This window comes from Corvus brachyrhynchos, unplaced genomic scaffold (assembly GCF_000691975.1).
Source record: "Corvus brachyrhynchos isolate BGI_N302 unplaced genomic scaffold, ASM69197v1 scaffold89, whole genome shotgun sequence".
In the NCBI taxonomy this organism is placed as follows: domain Eukaryota; kingdom Metazoa; phylum Chordata; class Aves; order Passeriformes; family Corvidae; genus Corvus; species Corvus brachyrhynchos.
The window spans coordinates 3,442,515-3,465,003 of NW_008246063.1; the positions used below are offsets into that span (position 1 = coordinate 3,442,515).

At 37.4% G+C, this 22,489-nt stretch overlaps 1 protein-coding gene across 2 annotated transcripts in view; it reads left to right on the top strand.

The window, feature by feature from the left end:
• The window catches only part of TRAPPC9 (trafficking protein particle complex 9), a 469,795-nt gene that overhangs the window by 212,567 nt on the left and 234,739 nt on the right, over positions 1 to 22,489 (top strand). For both annotated transcript variants that reach the window (XM_008643073.2, XM_017746660.1), the window contains 2 exons: positions 5,132 to 5,285; positions 14,017 to 14,107. In XM_008643073.2, coding sequence (XP_008641295.1) covers positions 5,132 to 5,285; positions 14,017 to 14,107 — 245 coding nt within the window. The remainder of the gene's footprint in view (positions 1 to 5,131; positions 5,286 to 14,016; positions 14,108 to 22,489) is intronic.

The window sequence follows — 22,489 nt, forward strand, 5'->3', positions numbered from 1 at the left end:
AATCAGGCAAAGTTTTTAAAGGAAACTTGTGCTTTTATGCATTTCTTTCCCTCTTGAATGTGAGAATGAGAGTATCATTCTCACTTCAAGTTTTCCTGAAATTTAAAATCACTGAGTGTACAGGGACTCTTCATGCACATAAGCATTTTGCATAAGTGGCAATAACGTGGTCTGGCACAGGGTCCCTCCTGTCTACTTTATATGTGCAAGGAGGATGAACAGGAAGCATAATACTGAATAAAGTCTCCAACTGCCTCCTGTCAGCTTCATTTTGGAAGCAGCTTGCAAACTCATCTGTGGATGATAGTATTTAAATAGGTAGTTAGCCACGAGGAAGAGTTTTCTGTTATACTGTTTCCTGTTATACTGTTTCTTCTTAAGGATAATTGAATAAGGACTCTCTCTATATTTTATTCTTCCAAGCTAAGCAGCAGTGTTTTATTTACTTAATGAAAGATGAAATCTACTTATGTTGAGCAGATTGCTGCTTTTCTTTTAATACCATGCCTGTTCTTAACCTTGTTTTATTTGTAGAGTATCACATAATTAATTTCAATTTATAGATTTATACTCTTAGAAGAGGACGTGTAATGATCTGAGATGTGTCACTGTGGGATGGGATGTGCCTGGGACCTGCCCACTGTCCTGCCAGGAACAAAGGCAGGAGTTTGCAGCACCCCCAGTGATGCTGCCTTACTCAATTTTTCATCTATTAATTTTCTCTACCAGATGGCACTTCTGTGAAGCTGTCAGTGCTGCTCAGTTTAACTGGCACTGCTTTGGGAAAGGGGGATATGGAAGGCACTGGCTGGGGAGCAGTCATGATGTCGTTTCTGGAAGTTATTTTCCTCCATGCAAAGTCCTTTCTGCTGAGCATTTTTTTGTCAGGGCAGGGTAGGATTTCCAGTAAAGTTGCAGCTCTTTTTATGAGAAGAGGTGAAATGAGCTGTCCAGTGCCTTTAGTAGCTCTGCACTGTGACTTTAATAGGACTTCAGGTGACTGTCATTGAGATGGTGGCAGTGCCATCAGAAGGTTTGTCACTTTTTTGCCTGTAAACCATCCTGACAGATGATGTGAGAGGATACCATGCAGACATATCATCAGGACTGCTGATGAGCTGACCTTCTCCTCTTCATCCATTTAATTTGTATTTGAATAATTTGCATCCCTGTAACGATGCTCAGTTGTCTGAGGAGCTGTCACAACAGCTTGGGCTCATTTCGTGACAAAACCCAGTAGTTTCAAAACACAATTGGTTCATTATTCATGAAAACTGTTGTTACTTTATTCCTCCTCCTGCTCAGACAAGGATGGCCAGAGAGAAACAATACCTGTTTTCCATTTGCAGGATTGGATATTTAATTTTTTTTTTTTGCATAATGCAGTGTTTTCAAACAAATATCTCATTATTTATTGAAAACTCATCTAGTAGGAAATTTGGATAGCTCCCCATGAGGCAAAGAAGTTAAAATGGAATTCTAGTCCCTCTTCCTGGCACAAGTTTATTTCTAAACTTTTGAGTTTTAAGATCTTCTCTGTTTTCCCTGATACATAATTACTGTGAAGGGCAAGGAACAGGTGCCCTTGCACAATGTGAACCGTCATTACCTTGGCTGTTTGCAATAAATTGAATGCCTGTTTCAAACTGAATAGTCTATTTTTACCTTTTCCTATATAGATTACATAGATTCTTGTATATCACAACAAGCAAGGACAAATTTGGGGAGAAGTGCAGAGAACTCTTGACAGGAAACAGGTTGCAAAGTAACTGCAGAAGACAGCAGAGAATGACTTTTTAGGGCTAAAATACATTTCAGTCTCATTATTCTGTTGCACAGCCCAGTGACAAAGTTGGTGATGTTGAAAAGGTTGCCTTTCACTGCCCTCTCCTTCTTCAGGGTGAGGTCCATGTGATCTCTAAAGATCACTTAAAAAAGTTGAAAAAAATACTTTTTTTAGTTGGTGATTGTAATTCATTGTCCAGCTTATCCATTTTCTCCTTCCATCAGCTGGCTCTGGGAATTGTTTGTCCACTCATTAACACCTCCCTGGTGAAATGCATCACTTGAGATGGGAGAAATCTTCAGATTTAAAAAGAAAGCGAAGGAGCTGTGTTTGAGTAGGGGTACATTTTTAAGGATGAATGACTGATTTAGGTTATGGTATTCATTTTTTGTTTGGATTCTTGTGCAAAGCCTTCCCATGTACTACGTGTTCCATAGGCTGAAGAATAAATACTGAAGTAACATTACAGATAAAAAATGCGGAGACAAAACTTGAAATGAATATTTTTAGCACAAGAGGAAGCAGAATATGGATGATAAAAGGCAGATAAGTTTAACAAAAAGAGCAAGGATTTAATTTTGTTGTGCTTTACTTTGAGAGGAACTACAGTCTTGAAACATTTTATCTGTTTATTGCTTTCATATATCCTACCTACTGCTGTGTTCATAGTACTGTTTTGTGTGATATTTTTCTCTCTGTAGTTCTCTTTTACTCAGACTCTTCACTTTGTAGCTGGCAAGTGTGTTGTGGTGGGTGTTTTTGTAACTTCTCATGTGACATGAGGTGCCACTGTGCTAAATACAGTATAAACATTATAAATAAAAACATGGTTAGAAGATTCGGAAACAGTAGAGCCTCTGAGTACTGAGAGCCCTGTTTACTAAAGTTTTCCATAACTTAGAGTTTAATAAAAGTTACTTCAAGGAGAGATGCACAATGAACAGTTAAGAGCAATCTAGGCTCTGTTCCTAAAGTTGATGTGGATTTATTGGAGGCTGTTGGGGTACAAAGTGCTTACATGCATATTTAATTTCCAGACAAAAATTACCATATTGCCAGCAATGATCCTTCAACAGAGGAATGCAATCTGAATGCTGCAGTTGCATATTAAATATTGTTAGGCTAGAATATTTTTCTCAAATATCTATCACTTAGAAAAGTGCAACACAGTAATTAGATGGGAACTGTTTTCCTGGTCCCTTTGGAGATGGATTCTAAATACTTCTGACTGTCCAGAAGCTAAGACAATTTATTAAAATACGCTTATAGGAAACTAACTGTATTTCTGTCAGAATATAAGCAGTATTCTGTATATAATAGAAATCAAGTCCTGGGTTTGCATCGGCTCACATACCACAGAGGGATGGAGTGATCTTGGAAACAAAGACAATGAAATTCAAAATATTCCAGTTGTGTCTTCCACGTGCATTGCCTGTGCAAAATCCAGGAAACCCAACCTGCATTTGCAGAATCAAATCATACTTCAGTGCCAGTAAGAATTGATGTTGTTAGTCATAGTTTCAGGCCTGGTAATTTTTTTCAGAATCCACTCTTCAGATTGTATCTGGGTGTTTTTCATTATGGTCTTTATTTCTGGCTTGATTGTGGCAGTTCCTGTGATACACTTTTGTAGCTCATGTTTAGCTTTTGAATATGCTTAGCACTTGATGGACTCTGCATGTAAATGAAGAACTTCTAATGATCTCTTGCTGCATTAAAAATAGCCAAAACAAAACCTTCCCTTGGAGAGGAAAAGATTAATTCCTCTGCCTTTGGGATGTGAGGATCAGCAAAGATGCAGGCTGCAGAAGTGGTAGCTTACAGAAACCTTTGCCTGAGTGCTGTATTTGTACTTTTTAGTCATAAAATCATAGAGTGCTTGGATTTGGAAGGGACCTTAAAGGCCATTTAGTTCCAGCCCCCTGCCATGGGCACGGCCACCTTCCACTAATGGTGAAGGGGGAACTTTAGAAGCTTCTTCTCAGATGTCAGTTTTTGCTCAGTCTTGATAAGGTCTATTGAATTCATCTTCCCACAGGAAACATCACAAGCTCTAGATTGTTCCTTGTAATTGCTGTGAATTTTCACCCAGTTTCTTTTAGGGTCAAGATTCTTTTAAATTAATGAGAATTATAGAAAATCTTTTCTGGTCTGAAGGGATTTCAAAGGTCTTTCTTGTTGACATTTGTTACTGGTATTTTCCTTTTGGCAACTCATAGAATATGTTTCCCTCTTTATATGAAGAAATAGATAAAAGAATAACAGCAGTCCTGTGCTTTTGTGAAATGCCCTTCCCAGACCCCTTTTCAGTTTGTAGCTGCATTTCATCCTGAATGGTTTTCAAAGCTGTTGCTTGGTCTCCTTAAGTGCAAAGTCATCTCAAGAGCAATATATTTTAATTCTTCCCTAATTATTTTTCTATTTCAGACAATTCAGGAAATTAAAGCTGTTTTGGCAGCATAGTATATTAGATCTTCCATAACCACATTTCATGTGATGTGAGCTGGTCTAAATTCCCTTTTATATTAGATTAGTGATTCTAATTTAACATATCAGTATTTAGTATGCATTATAGTGTACTATATTTAATTTGATTACCTTTTATGCCTTACCGTACATTTAATAAAGCAATTATTTAACCATTTACTACCAATGAATTATACTGGGATATTGAAATTAATATTGTCTGTAATTCATGAAGATGCACAAAGCAGGAGGGAAGTGTCTTCTTAAAAAAAAAAAAATCAAGGGCCACATTTAGGCCCTACTTCTGTGGTTATTTTGTCTTTCCTTCCTGAGTTTTGCAAGGAAAAGTGAGGAAGTTGGCTTGTGAAATCAATGGACTCTCCAGGTGGTTACAGTTCACTTCAGGGATGCTTTCATATATAATATTCTGCTTTCCTTTATATGGGTTGGTATTAATAAGCAACTTTAATAGTATATTCATCAGCTTTTGGCCCAGTCTTGTTGCTTTTATCAGCAAGTCTTGAGCACACCATGAGCTTTCACCTACCAAGAGTGGAGGCAGGTGAACCTCTACAGAACCACAATAAAGTCATCTACTTGCAACTGCAAAATAAATGTCTTATGCACCACTCACAAAGTCATTGAGATGTTGATTGATGATTTGTAAAGCATTTTACCATCAAAGGCTTAGACTTCTGTTTTCAGTAGAATAAACCATATGGTTTATGTATCAGTAATTACAGACTAGGTGCCACTGAAGCCGATATACTGATACTGTAGTGCCCGTGTTTGCAGTGCTCTGCAGTTTCTGCAGAAATAATATCAGTGAGGATGATGTTGGTTTTTTTTTTTTTCTTTCTTTCTTTTCCCTTGCTACAGCATAGCTATCCAAGTGGACAAGTTTAATTTTGAGAGCTTCCCAGAATCCCCAGCTGATGGGGCACAGTTGGCGAATGCAAAGCAGCTGGAAGAAGAAAGGCAACAAGCAAGAGGTCTGGAGATTAACAGCAAGCTGGATATTTGCTGGAAAATTATATCCTTTCATAAATACTTGCTTTAAAAGTATATAAATAGATGCCCTCTGATACATTTTATTTTATAATTCAATTCACTTCACAGCAGTGTTACTGAAAAGAAAAGTAATTAGAACTATGAAGCTTATCGTAATTATAGACTGTTTAAGGTTAATTGTGCTGTATATTATTTAGGCGATGCTTGGGTCATCCTATAATGGCTTTTTCTGAGTCACTGAGCATGTCATAAATCCTGTGTGTTTTTCCCAGCTTTTAGGGAACTGAGGAAGTGTAGTTAGGATTGATGAGTAGTAGATTCATGGGGTCAAATTTTTCTGTTCTCCCCCACAGCAAGTCAGTGAATAATGAAGAAATTCATGAAGCTGGATTTGGAGAGTTTGCATATATTTAATTAAATTTGAGTAAATCAGAACATATTAGAATAATTTATTTACAAGTCCTCTTTATAGATTTAGTAATGTATCTAATCTTGGGTAGCTTTTTAAGGCTTAGACAGGGATTGTGTGATGACTTAGTCATTCTAAACATAAAATCCCCACAATAATTCTAAATGCAGTAAAATATTGCCTTATGATTATTAATAAGAAATTGCATTCAGTTTAGAGTTAAAATAAACCAATGGTGTTGCTATAAATTTTGTGATTTCTATAAAAAAAACTTGTGCTTGGCTTGTCAAAAATACACTTTCTCATGATTTTCTTCAGGAAACATTCTGTACAGCAGTCCCCCAAGCCATGTGATGGTACTCAGCACTTCCCAGGAGATTTATATTTTTCACACAGATCATCTTCAAATTCACATGATAGGGGGTGGCAGAAGATGAGAGAAGAGTGGCAATCAAATCATGCTTTATCTGTTTGTACTTATAATTGTACTTTTATCCAGTGATCTGAAATGATGTTTCATTACTAATTATTGTGAGGAAGAGCTTCTTTACTGTGAGGGTGACTGAGCAGTGACACAGGATGGCAGAGAGAGGCTGTGGAGTCTCCTTCCCTTGAGATATTCAAGGGCTGTCCTAGACACAGTCCTGTGCTCTGAGGATGCTGCTTGATCAGGGGGATGGACCAGACGACCTCCAGTGGTCCCTTCCAAACTTAACCATCCTGTGATTATTAAATCGATCTGGATTTGTCAAAAGCAAGGCTTGAGACATAAATGAGATTCCTAGTGCCTGGTTCAGTCCAGATTCCCCAAGCAACATTTCAGAGAGAGCTCCTTTTATGCAAAAATGTCAATATTTAACCAGAACTCACTTAGAAAATGTCTATGTTATGGAAAGATATAAATATTCTGTGATAGCACAGATGAATTCTTACACTGGAATTGAGTGCATAGTTGTAATCATTTTGTCAAGGTGTAAAGATACAGCCTCACTCCTTTCAGTTGCTGGGCAACACTGTTTACATCCATTCTGTGTTCTGGATTTAACCCCAGTTTTGGTCCCAAAACCGTTGTGGCTGACATGAAAGTCAGTCAGAAACCAGTAGAACAGTGCGTGGATTCTGTGTGTTACATTCAGTGCAACCATTACTTTGTGTTTTTAATACTTGCTGTGATTGTTCTCTCTATTCCAGGAACTAAAACTAATCTAATTAATGAAAGGCAACAAGTTTCACATGTGCTTAAAAATCCTTGAAGAAATGTGTACATTCTTTTCCAGGTGTCACGTTCCAACTAGAGTTAGTCTTTCCCATGGAATTGTAGAATCATTAATGTTGGAAAAGACCTCAAAAGACCTCCAAAATCGAGTCCAAACTTTGCCCAAACACCACTATGTCAACTAAACCACAGCACTGAATGCCACATTGAGTCCTTTCTTGAACACCTCCAGGGATGGTGACTCCACCACCTCTCCGGGCAGCCCCTTCTGATGCTTGACAACCCTTTCCATGGAGAAATTCTTCATGATGTCCAACCTGAACCTATCCTGGTTTAATCCTTTTATTTCTTGCAGCAACATTTAGATGTGAACCAGTAAATAAAAAAAAAAAATAGTCTTCTCTCCATTCTGCTAAGTTTAAGAAACTTGGTTTCTGAGATAATTTTCCCCCATCAGAGTAATTAGACACAGGCCAGCAGAGTTACTGATGGACAGACAGGCAGAGAAATGGATGGGTAGTTCAGCTGCATTAGCCTTTTTTTCCTTCAGGAGTCAGCCTAAGTGCACCCAAGAGAGCAAAAGTATTTGCAAAATTACAAAAGGGTAGAGTTACTGATATTTCCTGCTAGATGAGGTCTTTGAGCACATCTCTTGAATGGTAAGGCCAAGTGATCCCTTTGTTATCCATCATCTCTGAGCTACTTTGAACTCCCCAGATAACTTTTCTCTCCTGACTGTGTGCATGACATGGGAAAGTGATGGGCTGAGGTGAGTTAACATCACAGAATTTGCCCTGAGGTGTGATCCAAGGCCCACGTCAGACGCTTACACCAGGACTTGCAAAAGAATGTGGAGGGGAAATTAGAGTGTGCACAGGGAATTAGCAGGAAAGGAGACATGAGACAATTGAAAGCTTTTTGACCAAGGACAGAGTCATCCAACAGAGTGAGGAGCTGTGCATTTGGTACAGACCCCCAAACAAGAAGCAAAGCTGGATGAACTCTTCCTTTGACGACTGGAAGAAGTCTTCCAGTTGCAGGTTAGCTTATTTCTGGAGTACTCTTAAGGACAACTTTGGTGTACAGGTGTTGGATGGTTTGATTTGGTATGTGCTGTGTGGGATCTGCTCCTTGAACAAATGATCCAGCTGCAGGGTTTGAAGTTTGGTGTCAGCCTTGGCTGCAGTTGTCCTGAGATCATGGAGCTCAATATTCTGAGGGAAGTGAGGAGAGTAAGTGGCAGAATAATGACTCTGGACTTCAGCAGGGGAGACTTTGGGGACGTGGAAGGCAGGATTGGAAAGGATGCTGGCCCAGTGGAGTTTCTGGGCCTCCAGGAGCAGCCTTCTCAAAGCCTGAGAGTTACAGCAGTCAGCAAAGTTCATCTGACAGCAAGGTGTGTCATGAGGGGACTGTTAAATTCCAGTTAGATACTAGGAAAATTCCTTTTCACAATGAGGGTGCTCAGGTACTGGAACAGGTTGTCCAAAAGTGCTGTAAAATTGGTATCTTTGAAGATGTTAAAAAATTCTGGGCAATGCCTTGAACAACCTGGTGCAATTTCAATATTTTCTGTGCTTTGAGCACAGGGCTGGACAGTGACTCTGGAATTGCCTTTCAATATAAGTTATTCTGTGATTTGTGCAGTTGGGCAGAGGGCTGGGTCAGAGAATGACTTTTGAAAAGTAAACTCCTTTTCCTTCCCTATCTTCTCCTATCTCCAGGTTTGATTGCAGCCAGAGAAATTTTCTAATGTACTGTGAAGGAATTGCTATTTCAGTGAAATGAGACTGTAACATTTTGGGGTCATTTTCTTGAAAATATTCTAAACCTGGCCTAAACAACCTTTAAAAAAGTGAGACAGACTTCCAGTGCCACCTTAAATATCATGTTCCTTTTTAAACTTTTCTAATAATTGGACTTTTTTTCTTACTTCAGCCTTAATATCTGTGATGTATAGAAGTCTGTCCTATTTGCAATGTTTCCTTACATTTTTTTAATTGTATTTTCTTCCCCTTCCTCATTTTTTTTGTTTTCCATATTTAAACCTAATTGCCAAAATTTCTTTCAAAGCACATTTTCTTTCAGTCATATTGCTGATGTTGTTCTGCAGTACAGCTCTATTTTTCTCAGTATGTGGGATCCAAGGCTGGAGGCAATACTGCAGGTCAGGTTTCTCACAGAAGAAAAGGTACCTTCCGGGTTTCAGAGATGATGTTTTCTCTGAGAACTATTGTCTGATTGATTTTTTTTTTTTTGCATGTGGTCCAGCATAACTGACTGAATTATTATTCCCAACTTTCATTTATAGATTTGTTGATTCCTTCTAGGGTGGTACTCGGAGCTTTTCTTCATTTCATCCCAGTGATCTTCGTAAGTTCCACTCATTTATTAGGTTTGTGAACACTGACATCTTTTCCAAATACATAAAAATTATGAATGTTTTTGTATTTCATCATCAAAGCAGCCAATCAGGATTTTGAAATTATTATCTATCAGACAGAAGCTTGAGTCATCTCAAGTGATTGCTTGACAGCAAATCACTGATAACTCTTATTGAAAATCATTTTTCTGTGTCTATTCAGCTTTTGATGACTTTATCTTGATCATAATTATTAATCTTCAGTTACGACAATATTACATCTTGTGGAACTTCTGTACATCAGTAAAGGTTTCTTTACATTTCTATGCTGCTTCTTATTGTTTACAAAAATAACTATTATTTAAGACCCTAAATAACTGTATATAATTAGTTTTAATAATAAAGTACCAGAATAATAATCAAGCAGAAAGCTTAAAGTATGAATATGGCAACTGCTGTAAGTAAAATGTGCAAATAATGCAGATTTATTTTTAATTAGTATAATTCTTACTTAGGAACATTTGCTGTTTTTTATGATTATGTGCCTTCTTCCACCTGCATTTATTTGCAAAGGACATATGTATTGAAAATAATTTTTTTTAGGATGCAAAATGTGGGATGCTGTGGGGAGAAAAAACATAAGTAACTTCCAGATAGAAGCCATTTTTAAAAACCTATTGTTTTTTTAAGCAGTAGATTTTAGATAACAGACTGTGTTCTAATTGTGAGTACCCAGCTACACATGAGGCAATCAGAGAGTGTAAAAGACCAAAGTTTTCCCTGGGGAAATAACTAGTTCATTTGACTGTCATTTAGGTTTTTGGTATGAAACAGTTTATATCATATTCAATCTGTTGCTACAGAAATGTGAAATGAGGGTGTCAACTGTGAAAAATTAGGTTTTTAGGTTGTTTTTTATTTTTTTTAAAACAGCATCTGGTGATTGTGTGTTTGTTGGCTCTGAGGCCCCCACTGAGGCTTATTTGATTGTGCAGATGAAAATATCTTGAGCTGTTAAATATGAACTATTGTGCTGGAAGCTGGAAGTCTACTGTTTGAGTCCTGGCTGATGCCTGTGTTGTTAATAACAAAGATTTGACTGTAGGAAATGAGGCCTGGGTCAGCAATCTGGCTCCTACAGAAGAGCAGGTTTGTGATGGCAGCAAGACCTCAGCAAAACACGTGGAGATTTGGTTAAGCAGATAGATTCTGCAAGGTCAAACTTCACCTTGGCAGTCTGTACTCGTGTTTATCTGGACAGTCTTTTTCAATGAATTTTAAATCCTCGTTCTTACACTTGCGTCTTTTGTCAGCTTTGACTTTGAGCTAAGAATAAAAGGGTATCTTGGCAACCCCTGTTCAACTCCTTTGCTTTCATTGACTTTTAAAGGCTTTGTCTTAGGCAAACTCTGGAGTTAAGCTTTTCTCTCTCATTCCTTTGATATTTTCTTACCACATATTTTGGTTGCTTTTCATCTCCAAGATAATGAGTTTGTAGCAATTTTCAGTTTCATATTTTTCCTATAATGAACAATTTTATGTAATTGTCTGATAATACGGTCAGGAGACAAAGATCAGTGATATGGAATTCCATGATCCAGATCCCTCTGTAGGTCCATGCGAACACATAATTCCTTTATGTGTTTGTTGCTTTATGTTTCAACAAGTCCACTTCTGTGGTTGCATCTCAACCTTGCTTTTCCCTCCTTTACCACCAGACTCCCTTCTGCTGCTTCATTCAATGATCTCATTGGACAAACGCAATTTCATTTCCTGAATACGAGTCAAATAATCTGTGCATGGCTAAACCATTTAAATGTTACATTTTGCTTTCACACAGAATGAACAATTGTGAAAATTGAAATTTCTCATCAGTTCTACAATCCATGGCCATGTATCTAAGATAAACTAATATCATCAATTTGTTTGGCAAATAAACAAATAAGACCCTGAACCTCCAGCTTAACATACAATAACATTCACCGAGCTATTTCCTGTCGATAGAATTTATTTTGCCACGAGATGACAATAAGCTGTGTGCTAAAAATAAGCTTGGTGCTTGTGATGGAATAAAGAAATTTATTTATCAAAAAATTTTGGCTGTAAAAGCTTAAAGCCGTTTTGGGATATTACGTAATTTTCTCTGTTAATCAATTCGGGTGTTTTCCTTGTGCGTTTCTTTTTTTGTTGTTTGTTTGTTTGTTGTTTTTTTTTTTTAAACATTTTTTAGCTTTTGCAAAGAGCCATTCAGTTTGATTGTTTTTTTCTTTAATGTGTAACCAAAAAACCACCAATAGTGTCACAGAATGGGTCAGGCTGGAAGGGACCACAGTGGGTCATCTGGTCCAACCTCCCTGTTCAGGGCAGGGCCATCCCAGACCACATGGCACAGGATTGTGTCCAGATGGTTCTGGAATATCTCCAGGGAGGGAGACTCCACACCCTCTCTGGGCAACCTGTTCAGTGCTTGGTCACTGCACAGTAAAGAAATGATTCCTCATGTCCAGGTGGAACTTCCTGTGCATCAGTTCCTGCCCGTTCCTCTTTCCCATTGCTGGACACCAGGAGCAGAGCCTGGTCCATGTTCTGAACCCTCCCTGCCGACACTGACAGGCAGGGATGAGGTCCCTCTCAGTTGTCTCTTCTTGAAGCTGAACAGGCCCAGCTCCCTCAGACTTCCCCTGCAAGAGAAATGCTCCAGGCCTTTAGTCATATTTTCTTGTCCTCTGCTGGCCCTGCTCCAGGAGCTCCATGTCTCTCCTGTCCTGAGGAGCCCTAAATGGACACAGCACCCAAGATGTGCCTCACTGCCTCCCGTGGTTTTATGTTCTAGGGGGAATGTTCTACATCTGAATACGTGGATCTGCTTTGGTAGCATTTAGCAACAATAAAGAATGGAGAAACACCTGTTTTATAGTAATTTTATAGCGTTATTTGAGACATTAAGCTTTCCACGAAGCTTTAAACAGTGAAAATTTGTAATATTCCAGGCACCCCTGTGAGTCTGTTGTAAGTAAATTACAGTAAAGTTAGTTTAATGTTACAGTTAATGGCAGCCACTCTGTTTTAAAGCACCTTTTAAATACTGCCTTTTTATTAGTGTTTTCTCTCACTTATAGTCCTTAGATTAAAGATGTGATAACAGAATTATTTATCAGCTGTTTCTGTGAAGTAATTCAAATTATTCTCTACCCTCTAGTGTGTTTTATGGAAAATACTGAGTTGTGCTGGTGTTCTGAGTCTTATTTTTCAGCAGCAGCACTCTTCTAAGGTGATACTCTGCTGTCTTCTGTTTTCCAAATAGATGCTTTTCTTTAATGGTGTTTACAGCTTTCAGACTCTTTGGGGTTTGTGAATTCTTTATTTGTGGTCTCTTTAGGAGAAAAAAAAAGTGCTACTTATGACATTTTTCAGGGCATAATGAGAATATTTTAAAAAATAATGGCAAGAATCCTGTACTCAGTATTGATTTTCCTCTTCTATCATCTTTGAGCTCTTGAGTCTCAATCACTTTAGATCTGCTTTTGTTCTGAGCTTTCAAGACTTTTCTTTAAATCTCCTGGCGTCCCTGCAAGATTATGTCCTGTCGTAGAAATTAGTTATCTGCAGTGCTTGTTAATTTTCTTTCAACTGACACAAGTGAATATATATTCAGCAGTCAGATGATGTTTGTCTCTTTCCAGAGTTTACAGAAAAGGGACTGATCACATTTAGAAGCTGTTTATAAAAGCTCAGATATTCTTTTGTTTTTTCATGTATTTTTGAGGACCATGGTTCCAGTACTTTTGGAGTAGTTGGTTGAAATCTTGATAAATCTGACTAGGAGCTTATTCCTTAATTATGGTGGGACACATGGCTGGATACAAGATGGTGCTGACATCTGCATGTGCTTCCAAACCCTGTGAATTCAGTGCCTTTCTGCAGTCAGGGAATTAGAAAAAAGAAATCCAGTCCTCTTCCTGTTACAAATAAATCTAAATTATTTGTATAAAATAAAATAAATCTTGATTGACTCATCACATGAAATTATTATTAATTTGTTTAAATGGGTAATACTGTCTTTGCATGACATTGGATATTGCCTATGCTTTTATTTTAGCACTTGTGTACCCTATTTTGAAACCCTTTTAAAAGAGATTGTTCTGTTCACAACAGTTTATTTCAGTGCTTCACTGTCCTTAGAGTAAAAACAATTTCCTCATTTTTTCTCTTTTCAGTCTGGGCCTGTTTCTGAGCTCATACAGGGCAGAAAGGGAAGCTTGCAGGTTCTGTGCCTGTGGTTCTGGTCTGATATCTGCCCTCAGTAATGACACTGTCACTGTCCAACATCTGGTACCTCCATGGAACTGGCCCTAAGTCAGCAGTCAGGGCTATCCTACCACATATTTGTTCTGTTTTCTATTGCCCTATCAAGTTTTAACCTTTTTGCTTTCAGATTGTTCCTAATTTATCATTCTGAATTCTCATCCATACTTAAAGGTTTTGCATTTTTGCGGCTCCCAGACTTTTTTACCCTCGTGTTTTATTATGATTCAAGTATATTTTACCTTTACTTTAACGCTCCTCAGTGGAATTAAATTTTTATATTCTTAAGATAACAACTGGTGTAACTTTTACTGTTTGTCAATTTAAGGGTTAATAAACCATTTGTAACATTAACCTTTAATGAATCACTAGGTTGCAGTTTTGATTTGCAATAATAAAAGTTGTGCATATCACATGCCCTTTTCCTCTCTGAAACAAAATTTTCCTTAATTCCAATTTACCCTTCCTTGAAGCGTGAAGGGGAAGCAAGTGTGGAAGGGGTTCTTAATCAGCTGGTCCTGGAGCATCTACAGTTGGCTCCTCTCCAGTGGGGTGAGTGGTATCAAAATCGATGGATGATCTTTTTTAGAGAATGTACTGGCTGGTCTTTTTCCACAGCATGAGAATGATAATGTTTTCATTTACCAACAATCTGTGATACTGGAGAATTTGATAGGAATTTTATTTTCCTTTAGCTGTTTTATTTAGCTGAAGATAAATGTAGAATTGATATCTGTTTTATTTTAAGTACCACTGTTCGGTGATAGTAAATATGAAACCTGACCGTGCACTTTTTCCTGTAGTTTTCAGTCCTATCTGTCTTGTATGAGAGGTGGTTGCTACTTAAATTTTCACTTTTTCTTACAGTGTGGGCTTTTAAAGTAATTTCTCTAAATTTTTTCTTTTGGAATCATAATGTATTTGTGATATACTTCTTATTATGGTCTAGAAAATTGCATTACTAACTTTTGAGGTGCAGAAAATATTTTTACTCTGGGTAGCAGGGACGAATTACTTGTCTTAACTTTGCATTTAGAATGATGTTCCCACAATGAAAAATGGAATTAATTTAATTTCGAAGAGTCATAATAATGGGACTTCTGTCTGAGGTTCTCAACAAGGCTTGTTCAGAGGCTTTGAAACATGGGATATTGGGATATTTTATCCCCAACACTTCTATGTGAGTTGCAAGTTTCAGATAAAGTCCCCAAGTCATCAGTAAATTGTTTCCAAGCTTTTGCTTTTAAAACAAATTTATGCTCCATATTTTAATACTGTGATGACCTAAAGAGGACCAATTTTAAGGAACAATGATCCATCACTATTGCCTGTGTTAATTATTAAAATTAAAATGACCCCAAAGTCCATTATTGGTGTACTCTTTTAAGTGCTTGGGTTTTTTCAAGCATGTTGACCATGCTCAACACATAGGTGAAAACCTGTGAGCACTTCGTTCATAGATGAGAAGATTAAAAATGGTTTAAAGTAGTTTGTTGTAAGTATGTCTAACTTTAGCCATAATCAGCTGTCTCTGAAATCATGCTTACCTGGCCTCAGTTCTTCAGGGGATTCAAGGATTTGGCAGCATTTTTTTGTATGATTGACAGGATTTGGCCATGATTGCCCTGGGCCTCACCAGTAGAACAAGTGGTTTGTGCCAGGTGTGTGTTGTGAGATCAGACTGGTCACTTTTTAGCTCTGCAGAGTGGCTTTGACCATCAGCAGCTTTGGAACCTGGGCTCTGTGGTGGAAAATTGTCCTTTGGCACTTCTGCATAGGACCTTGCCTTAAGGTTGAAAAACTTAAACTCAGTCTTAAATGAGTAATGAGTATTATCTGTTTTGTATAACACACAAAGTGTATCCATGTGGAAGCTGTAGCTTACTGCAGGGATTACTGAAAAGGACATTTTGATTAAATGCCTGATTTTACTTGAAAACAAAAGCAAAAATTGAAAATTAAAGACAATGGAGACATTTTCTCTTCTTTAAGTTAACTGTAATTTTGAATATTCAGCAGCTAAATCTTTGCTAGTGATGTAGCCTGGTAACTCTACCTGCAGCTTCTGCAGACCCTCCAGATGCTGTACCGTGGCAATACAGGATGATTTTTTCTTTACTAATGTGTGGGATGGAGGAGGAAGTAAGAGATTGTTATTATTGTTTGGGAGGTGGGAGTACTAAGGGGCTGTTGAAGTGTCTGGACAGCCGGGGGGGGTGTGCCTTGTACATGCATTTAGACAATGTGACACACTGTCTGTTGGACTAGAATTCTCTTTCAGTGCTAGAATATATTTCTTATTCAACTCTTACAGGCATGGAAATACGTTAAGAGTTTAAAATACTGTCATATTGTAGTATCAGCCGGATTTTTTATTTCTCTTAATCATTACACTGTATTTACAACCTGGCTTTGCTTTGAGTTTTGTTTTTCTGTTTGTTAACAATAACTTGTGTTTTAATATGAACTCTTTACTACTGGCCATCATTGTGACATAGCCTTTGCATAAATTGGCTAAAAATTTGGCTTAGTTTTAGGTAATATAACTGATTCTATGATTATTCAAGGATTTTGCTATACTGATGGTCACATTGAAGGGTTTACTTTATTATAAGTACTCACAGTGAAACATGAATGAATATTTAACAGGGTTTTGATTAAAAAAATGACTGGCTCTTATTCAAATTTGTAGAAGCTGTACTCCAACATTCCTTTTAAAATTGGCATATTTAATTCATATAAGAGTTAATATTACATCTCTAAAATTATGAAAGCCTATTGAAATAATTTTTCATGTAAATTTGACAATCCTGTCCTTTTTTCATTAAATGCAAGGCAAAGAGTAGAACTAAAAGTTGGTAACATTGAAATTTTGGTCTGAGGGTAAGAAGTTACCTTTAAAGTTGTCAGATAGAGGGGGAAAAAGTGGTTTGTAGTGAACAGTTTATTTTGATTTCATGTAATTAAAAGACTGGGGAAGGGAAAAGTATTTAAGACATGAAGAATCATAAAAAGGAAAATATTTCAAAGGCTAGACTGAGAGTTCTTAATGTGTTGTTAAAATTGATTTTAAGATTTAGGACATCTCTGTAAAATGAAGTTGTCTGTTGGGCAGGTTAGTAAATCACACGTAATTGAAAAGCATCATCTTGCTCAACACCACCAAGTTCAATGGTCTCTAAAATTTATGATGTATTTTCTTTTTACGGCTGGGCAACAAACCAAATGTAGGCATAGATGTGGTTTTAAGGTGAATACATTAATATCATCAAATCAAGGAAACAGAGCCTGCAAAGTTTAAGGAGGAGAATCAAGACTCCTCCAAGGTGTGTGTCATGCAAGCTCCGTGGCTGGGGTTGGAAATGATCCGATGGCATCATCTGTAGCTGCTGTCTGTGCAGGGTTTTTTCAATCTTCATTTGATTTATGTCACTGAATTTGCAAGCAAGCAAAATCCCGGGACTGAACACTTACCAGTTTTGATGGTGCTCTTCTGCTTTCCATAGCAAAATTATCTTAGGTACAAATGCATGCACAATATTTTATTGAACTTGAAGTAGACTGAGGTTGTAATAGGCTCCTGATTGAACCTGGAACAGGCTGGGCTTGGGATATTCCTGCATTCAAATGAGAAATGCCTCTGAAATGAGAGTCTCCTGACACTTTCAATGCTGTAAACAATTTTCACAACAGAAACTTATTTTGAATTCTCCTACATAAAGCAAAATAAACATAACTTCCTTTACTGCCTGTGAGAAACAGGTATAGAAATCTTTTCCTGATGACCCTCATGTGTATAAGAGGGAAGATTTATTGGAGAAAATTGGTTTAGGAATTTAGAACTGTAGACACTGAAAAGTGCTAGAGGTTTTAATATATCAAGCAAATACTTTTCTTTCTCTATAGCAACTAACTGAATAACTGAAAAATCAATTATTATACATGAATTCTAATATTATTAACAGTAGTGTTCCAAGAAACATGCATTTGTCAAGCTTCACCATGGAAAAAAGTCCAGAAATAGCTTTTTGCTTTCATTCACTCTTTTATTTCATTCAGTCATTTCATTAATTCTTCCCTTCTTCATAAAAAAATGTGAATTTCAATACAGTTTTAACGTTTAAATGTACTTGGATGCCTTTTCACAACGCAGTGCATTTTATTTCCTAGTATGTGATTACAGGGAGAACAAAAATCACTGCCACTGAATGCTGCTCAGATCATAAATAAGAAAAGCGATGGTCAGCAGACAAAAGTCTTGATTATTTACTTATTGGTAGACAATGCTACAAAGCTTGTTGTGGGCCCACTGCAAATTCTGTGCCTACCAGCAGCATGCAGGAATATTGTACTTTGAGGAGACTAAAACACTCAAAAGTGGAGGTGGTTTTAAATTGTCCCTCAGAGGTAGCTGGAATCAATAGAAGATGTTGATTTAAAAGCCTTTTGAAGTGTTTTATGAACATATGGTTCATGACAGCTTGTTTGGAAGTTCTGTCTGGTTGAGTTTCAAAAAGCATCTTATGGAAGCATTACTTAAAAATAAATTATCTTAATAATTAATTGTATGTTTTAGAGAGCACCAAGTCATAATCAGTTTTCACAGCTCTGTGTTTCATGAATATGAACATTAATTACTGAAGCTACACACCCATTTTATTTTGCATTTTCCAGCCTGAACTTAGACAATAATTAAATCTTTCTTTCCGTAATTCAGATCTCTGCACACATGACCACTGTTCACAGTTTGGCTTCAGTCAGGGCCATCCTATAATGTTGCTGCTCCCCCATATTTGAAATTCTAAGGCTGTCTTGGATGTGTTTTCAAAGACTGGACTTAATGGGGGGACTGTAAGGAACTAGTTTAACTTTCTCTTTTAATAAATGCACCCCTCCTAGGCTCTAGACAGGATCATTTATATTATATAGATACAAGCTTGGAGATATGAAGAGATCAGCAGGGTGTATGAGGGCCTTGAGAGAAATGGTGAATGTTACTGTGTTCATTTGCCAAACTAAAAATATTCTGCAATTATTTCTATTTTAGAATTACAGTAGTCTGGCCATTGTCATCATTGGAAAGGTGAAACTAAGACCATTAGCCAGGAAATCTCAAGAGTAAGCTGTCTGTAAGGTAGAAAATCACAGTCTGATTCACAGACGACCAAAACTGATAAACAATCTGGTGGTAAATGGATTTTGCAAGGTAACCGACCTTTCTCATCCATTTGGAAAAATGTTCAGGTTTTTGATTTTTATTTTTAAGATCCAAGAGAGGTGGGAAGACTTTCATATCTTAACAGCTTGTGTGCAGGCTGTTTTGGAGGATATTTTGGCAATGGCAAGCAAGCAACATGCTTTAGTTCCTGGGAAGTGTTGAGGGACTGGGGTAGTACACAGAAAAAATGGACTAACTTGATGGAACTGGGGCATCTGGCACAGGAATAATGGTCTTTCATGTCACTATTGTGTGGTGTGTTTTGAAGCAGCTGTTGTTTCTAATTCCTACCCAAGCCTTGGTTACTCAAAACTGAAAAGTAAAACTTGTGCAGAAAAGGTTTCAGACACAACAGATCAGTAGTGATTTCAAAGGAAAGATGCTAAGAATAAAGAGAGTACCCAAAAGTGAAAATAAATTAACAAAACCTCTTATGGAATGGCATGAGAGAGGTTGTGTGGAGTGCCAGTGGTCACTTCATATCAGATTTCTGAAGTAACTGGCAGCTGGAGCTTCAGGTCCAGCACTTCTAACAAAGCAATGAGAAGAGTGGGACAAAAAATGGGGTAATAAATCCTAATGGGGAAGTCTGAGTACTGGTCTAGGATCATCCACAGATTTTCTGGGCAACATGTTCCACCCTCATTGTAAAGAATTGTTTCCTTAAGTCCAATCTAAGCCTGCCATCTTCAGTTTAAAACCTTTGCTCCTTGTCCTGTCACTGCAGGTTTTGGTAAAAAGTCTCCCTCTGTATTTCTTAAAATTTTTCAATAATCTCAAAACCCAAGTACCATAAATGAAATGGATGAAATGTAGTCCAAAAAAGGTGCTTATCTCTTCTGGGACAAGTAACGCAGAAATCTGCTACAAGTTCAGCTGTCTGAAGTGATTGGAAATTATTTAATTAGGTGTTACTCAGAGCTAGCAGAGTAATTCAGCTGTGAGGAAAGGTGTATGTGACATTTGTCCAAACCTCTAATGAAACTTCTCACAGGAGAGCTCAAATCAAACCAGAACAGGAAAATGTAAAGTTTCAGAGGTGTTCTAGGAATGAAGACTATTAGCAGGTTTATACTATAAAGATACTACACTGAATAAAATTTGATCAATTCTCAAAAGTCGACTAAATCTGGCGAGTGCTATGTTGAATATTTATGTGGGGGTCCCTCCCCTGCCGTGTAGCCCTGGGAGAGGGGCCCTGAGGGCACAGACACGGGGTTTCCCTGCCCCTGCTCAGCCTCGTTCCCATTGGTTGGTTTGTGTTCCCTGCGCGGGCAGAAGGACCCTTGGTCCCGTGACTGGAACAGTTCCTGAGCACAGCCCCGGCCATGCGGCTGGAGAAATAAACATCTCTGAAACAGCTATCAAGAATCTGTCTGTCCATATATATTTCCTTTCCACGGGACTCCTGTTTTGATATATGCGTGTTGCAGGATCCCCACTGCAACATATTTAGAACATCTACAGTCTGCTTGATTTGAGCTGCAGTATCTCTGAGATGCATTTTTTTAATTAGCAAAATCAAAAGTTGACTGATCTCCAGGAATCCATCAGAGGACCAGGGTCTCAAGGAGGGCAGAAAAATTGCTGAAGTAGGGCAACTTTTTGCATAAGAGCATACATGGTTTTCAGCACAATGTTAAGGGTTTTAGAACAACATTACAGTAGAAATACTGGTGGAGAGACATGTACCAAAAAATGGTGTTTAATCAGATACAAAAAAGAGAAAAAGAAACAGGACATTGTGGTAGAAGGACAATTAACTCATTCAAGCTTGATCAGGCACATGTGCCTAATACATTTTGTTGTGTTGAGTGACTATTTTCAATATTTCATTTGCAAAACCATTCTATTTTTAAAGGAAAAAAAAAAGCAGCCATGTCTTGTTTACTTCTTTATAGGAGTATTGCTTACGACATTTCAGTTAAGCCGTAACAGGTGATTGAGAGACACCATAATGATGATAAATTGTCGTGCAGTTATGCAAGGTACTTAATTTTCTAGGTATTGTTAGGAGTAAATTGAATAATAGATTAAATGAACATCCAAATTAAAAAATGAAATGCTACTGTAATAATTATGACAATGGGTTACATGTTCAAAAAGAACTGTGTGAAGATAATTGTAAGGAAGACGATTGAAAAGACAGAAAAACTGTCTTGTAAAGTAGTTGGTGAAAAACTATCAGTGAATCTGCTGGGAAATAGATTTCTCTTACTTTGATGAACGTAGAAGATACTATTTGAATAAAAATTCAGAAAAAATATGCTCCAGCTTGTGGACAATTTAAAAAAAAATGGAAATGAGATCAGAAGATGTATGTATTAACAAGAGAAGCAAGAAAAATGCTTTGATCAGGCAAGATTTTAATTGCCCAACAATTAAATGAATTGTACAGTAAAGTGTGCAGAGAATGAGAAATGGAAAATATGCTAATTGTAGTGGAGCACTACTCTGAACAGCCTGTGTAGGACAGGTTTTACATGAGATTGCTTTGGGGCAATTAACAGGAGAGGAGACCTTAGTCCACAGGCCTACTCTGAGCTTTCCTTCTCTGGCTGCTGACACTTCTCAGCTTTCGTTTTATTTCACTTGAAAAAAAAAAAATGCACCTGCTTGGAACTGAAAACCAAGAATGCTGTAAATGAAAGCAGTCGCCTCACTGGCCATATTGTACTTGGGATCAGACTCCTTTTCACTAAGAAGATTTGTCATTTGACTGGACCATGATGTCTGCTCGGTAGAAGTGCTCATGTACTCTTCTGTAGTTTGAAGTTTGTACTTAAGATAAATTGAACATTTCCTGTTTATTTTATTATGCTAAAAGCAAATTTTCCTAGGTATTTGCATGAGTTCTTCCCCCACCTCATGTATTTTGACTCACTGGTTAAGGCCAGTGTGACCTTCCATCAGCAGAGGTTCTCCAGCAAAGAGATGTTTTGAGGGGATGGAAGTCGGCTTCATTTTCATTGCTCATTCTGAAGTAGTCCTTTACTTCATCAAGGAAGCAGAAGTGAATTAACGACTGCAAAGACCGTAAATCCAGCTCAATAAGCCATGTAATTCTGAAATTAATAGCTTCCAACTGTCAAAACCTCAGCAGTACAAACAGACCAGAGCAGACAGATTTGTATGAAGAAACATACGCTTTGACTGAAGTGCTCTCTTTCATGTTCTCTCATTTTCTCCTTTTTATTCTCTCTCAAAATTGACATCCAACTGTCTATTTTTTAGCATAGGAGATTTTTTCCCCTCCATTTTGTGATTTTTTCTTAGCCTATCACACCTCCCCATTGTCTCTTCGGTAAAACAGTATCAGAACTCGATATTACTTTTGTTTTATTTTCTATCCCAGACCTTTGGATTACGAAACCATAAAAATTTAATTAAAATAATAAAATTTAATTTCATTTGGCTGATTTGAATCATTAATTGATTTGATTTTACAAAAGAAGCCAGTCAAACAGAAAATCTTTCCTGAGCTGGAATTCTGTGTATTTATTCATAATGTATACTCAGTAGGGAACTTAGACTTTTTATTTAATGCCTGTTTCCTTACTAAGCAGAAATCTAAGGTCACTTTAGTAACGCTTCTCCTTACCTGTGGATACATGAGAAAAAGTTACGGAAGGAGAAGAGACATTTTTTCCATCTCAGGATATAAAAGAGGAGCTGAGCAAATGTGTTCTGTAGGATGGCATTGTACAAAAGGGCTT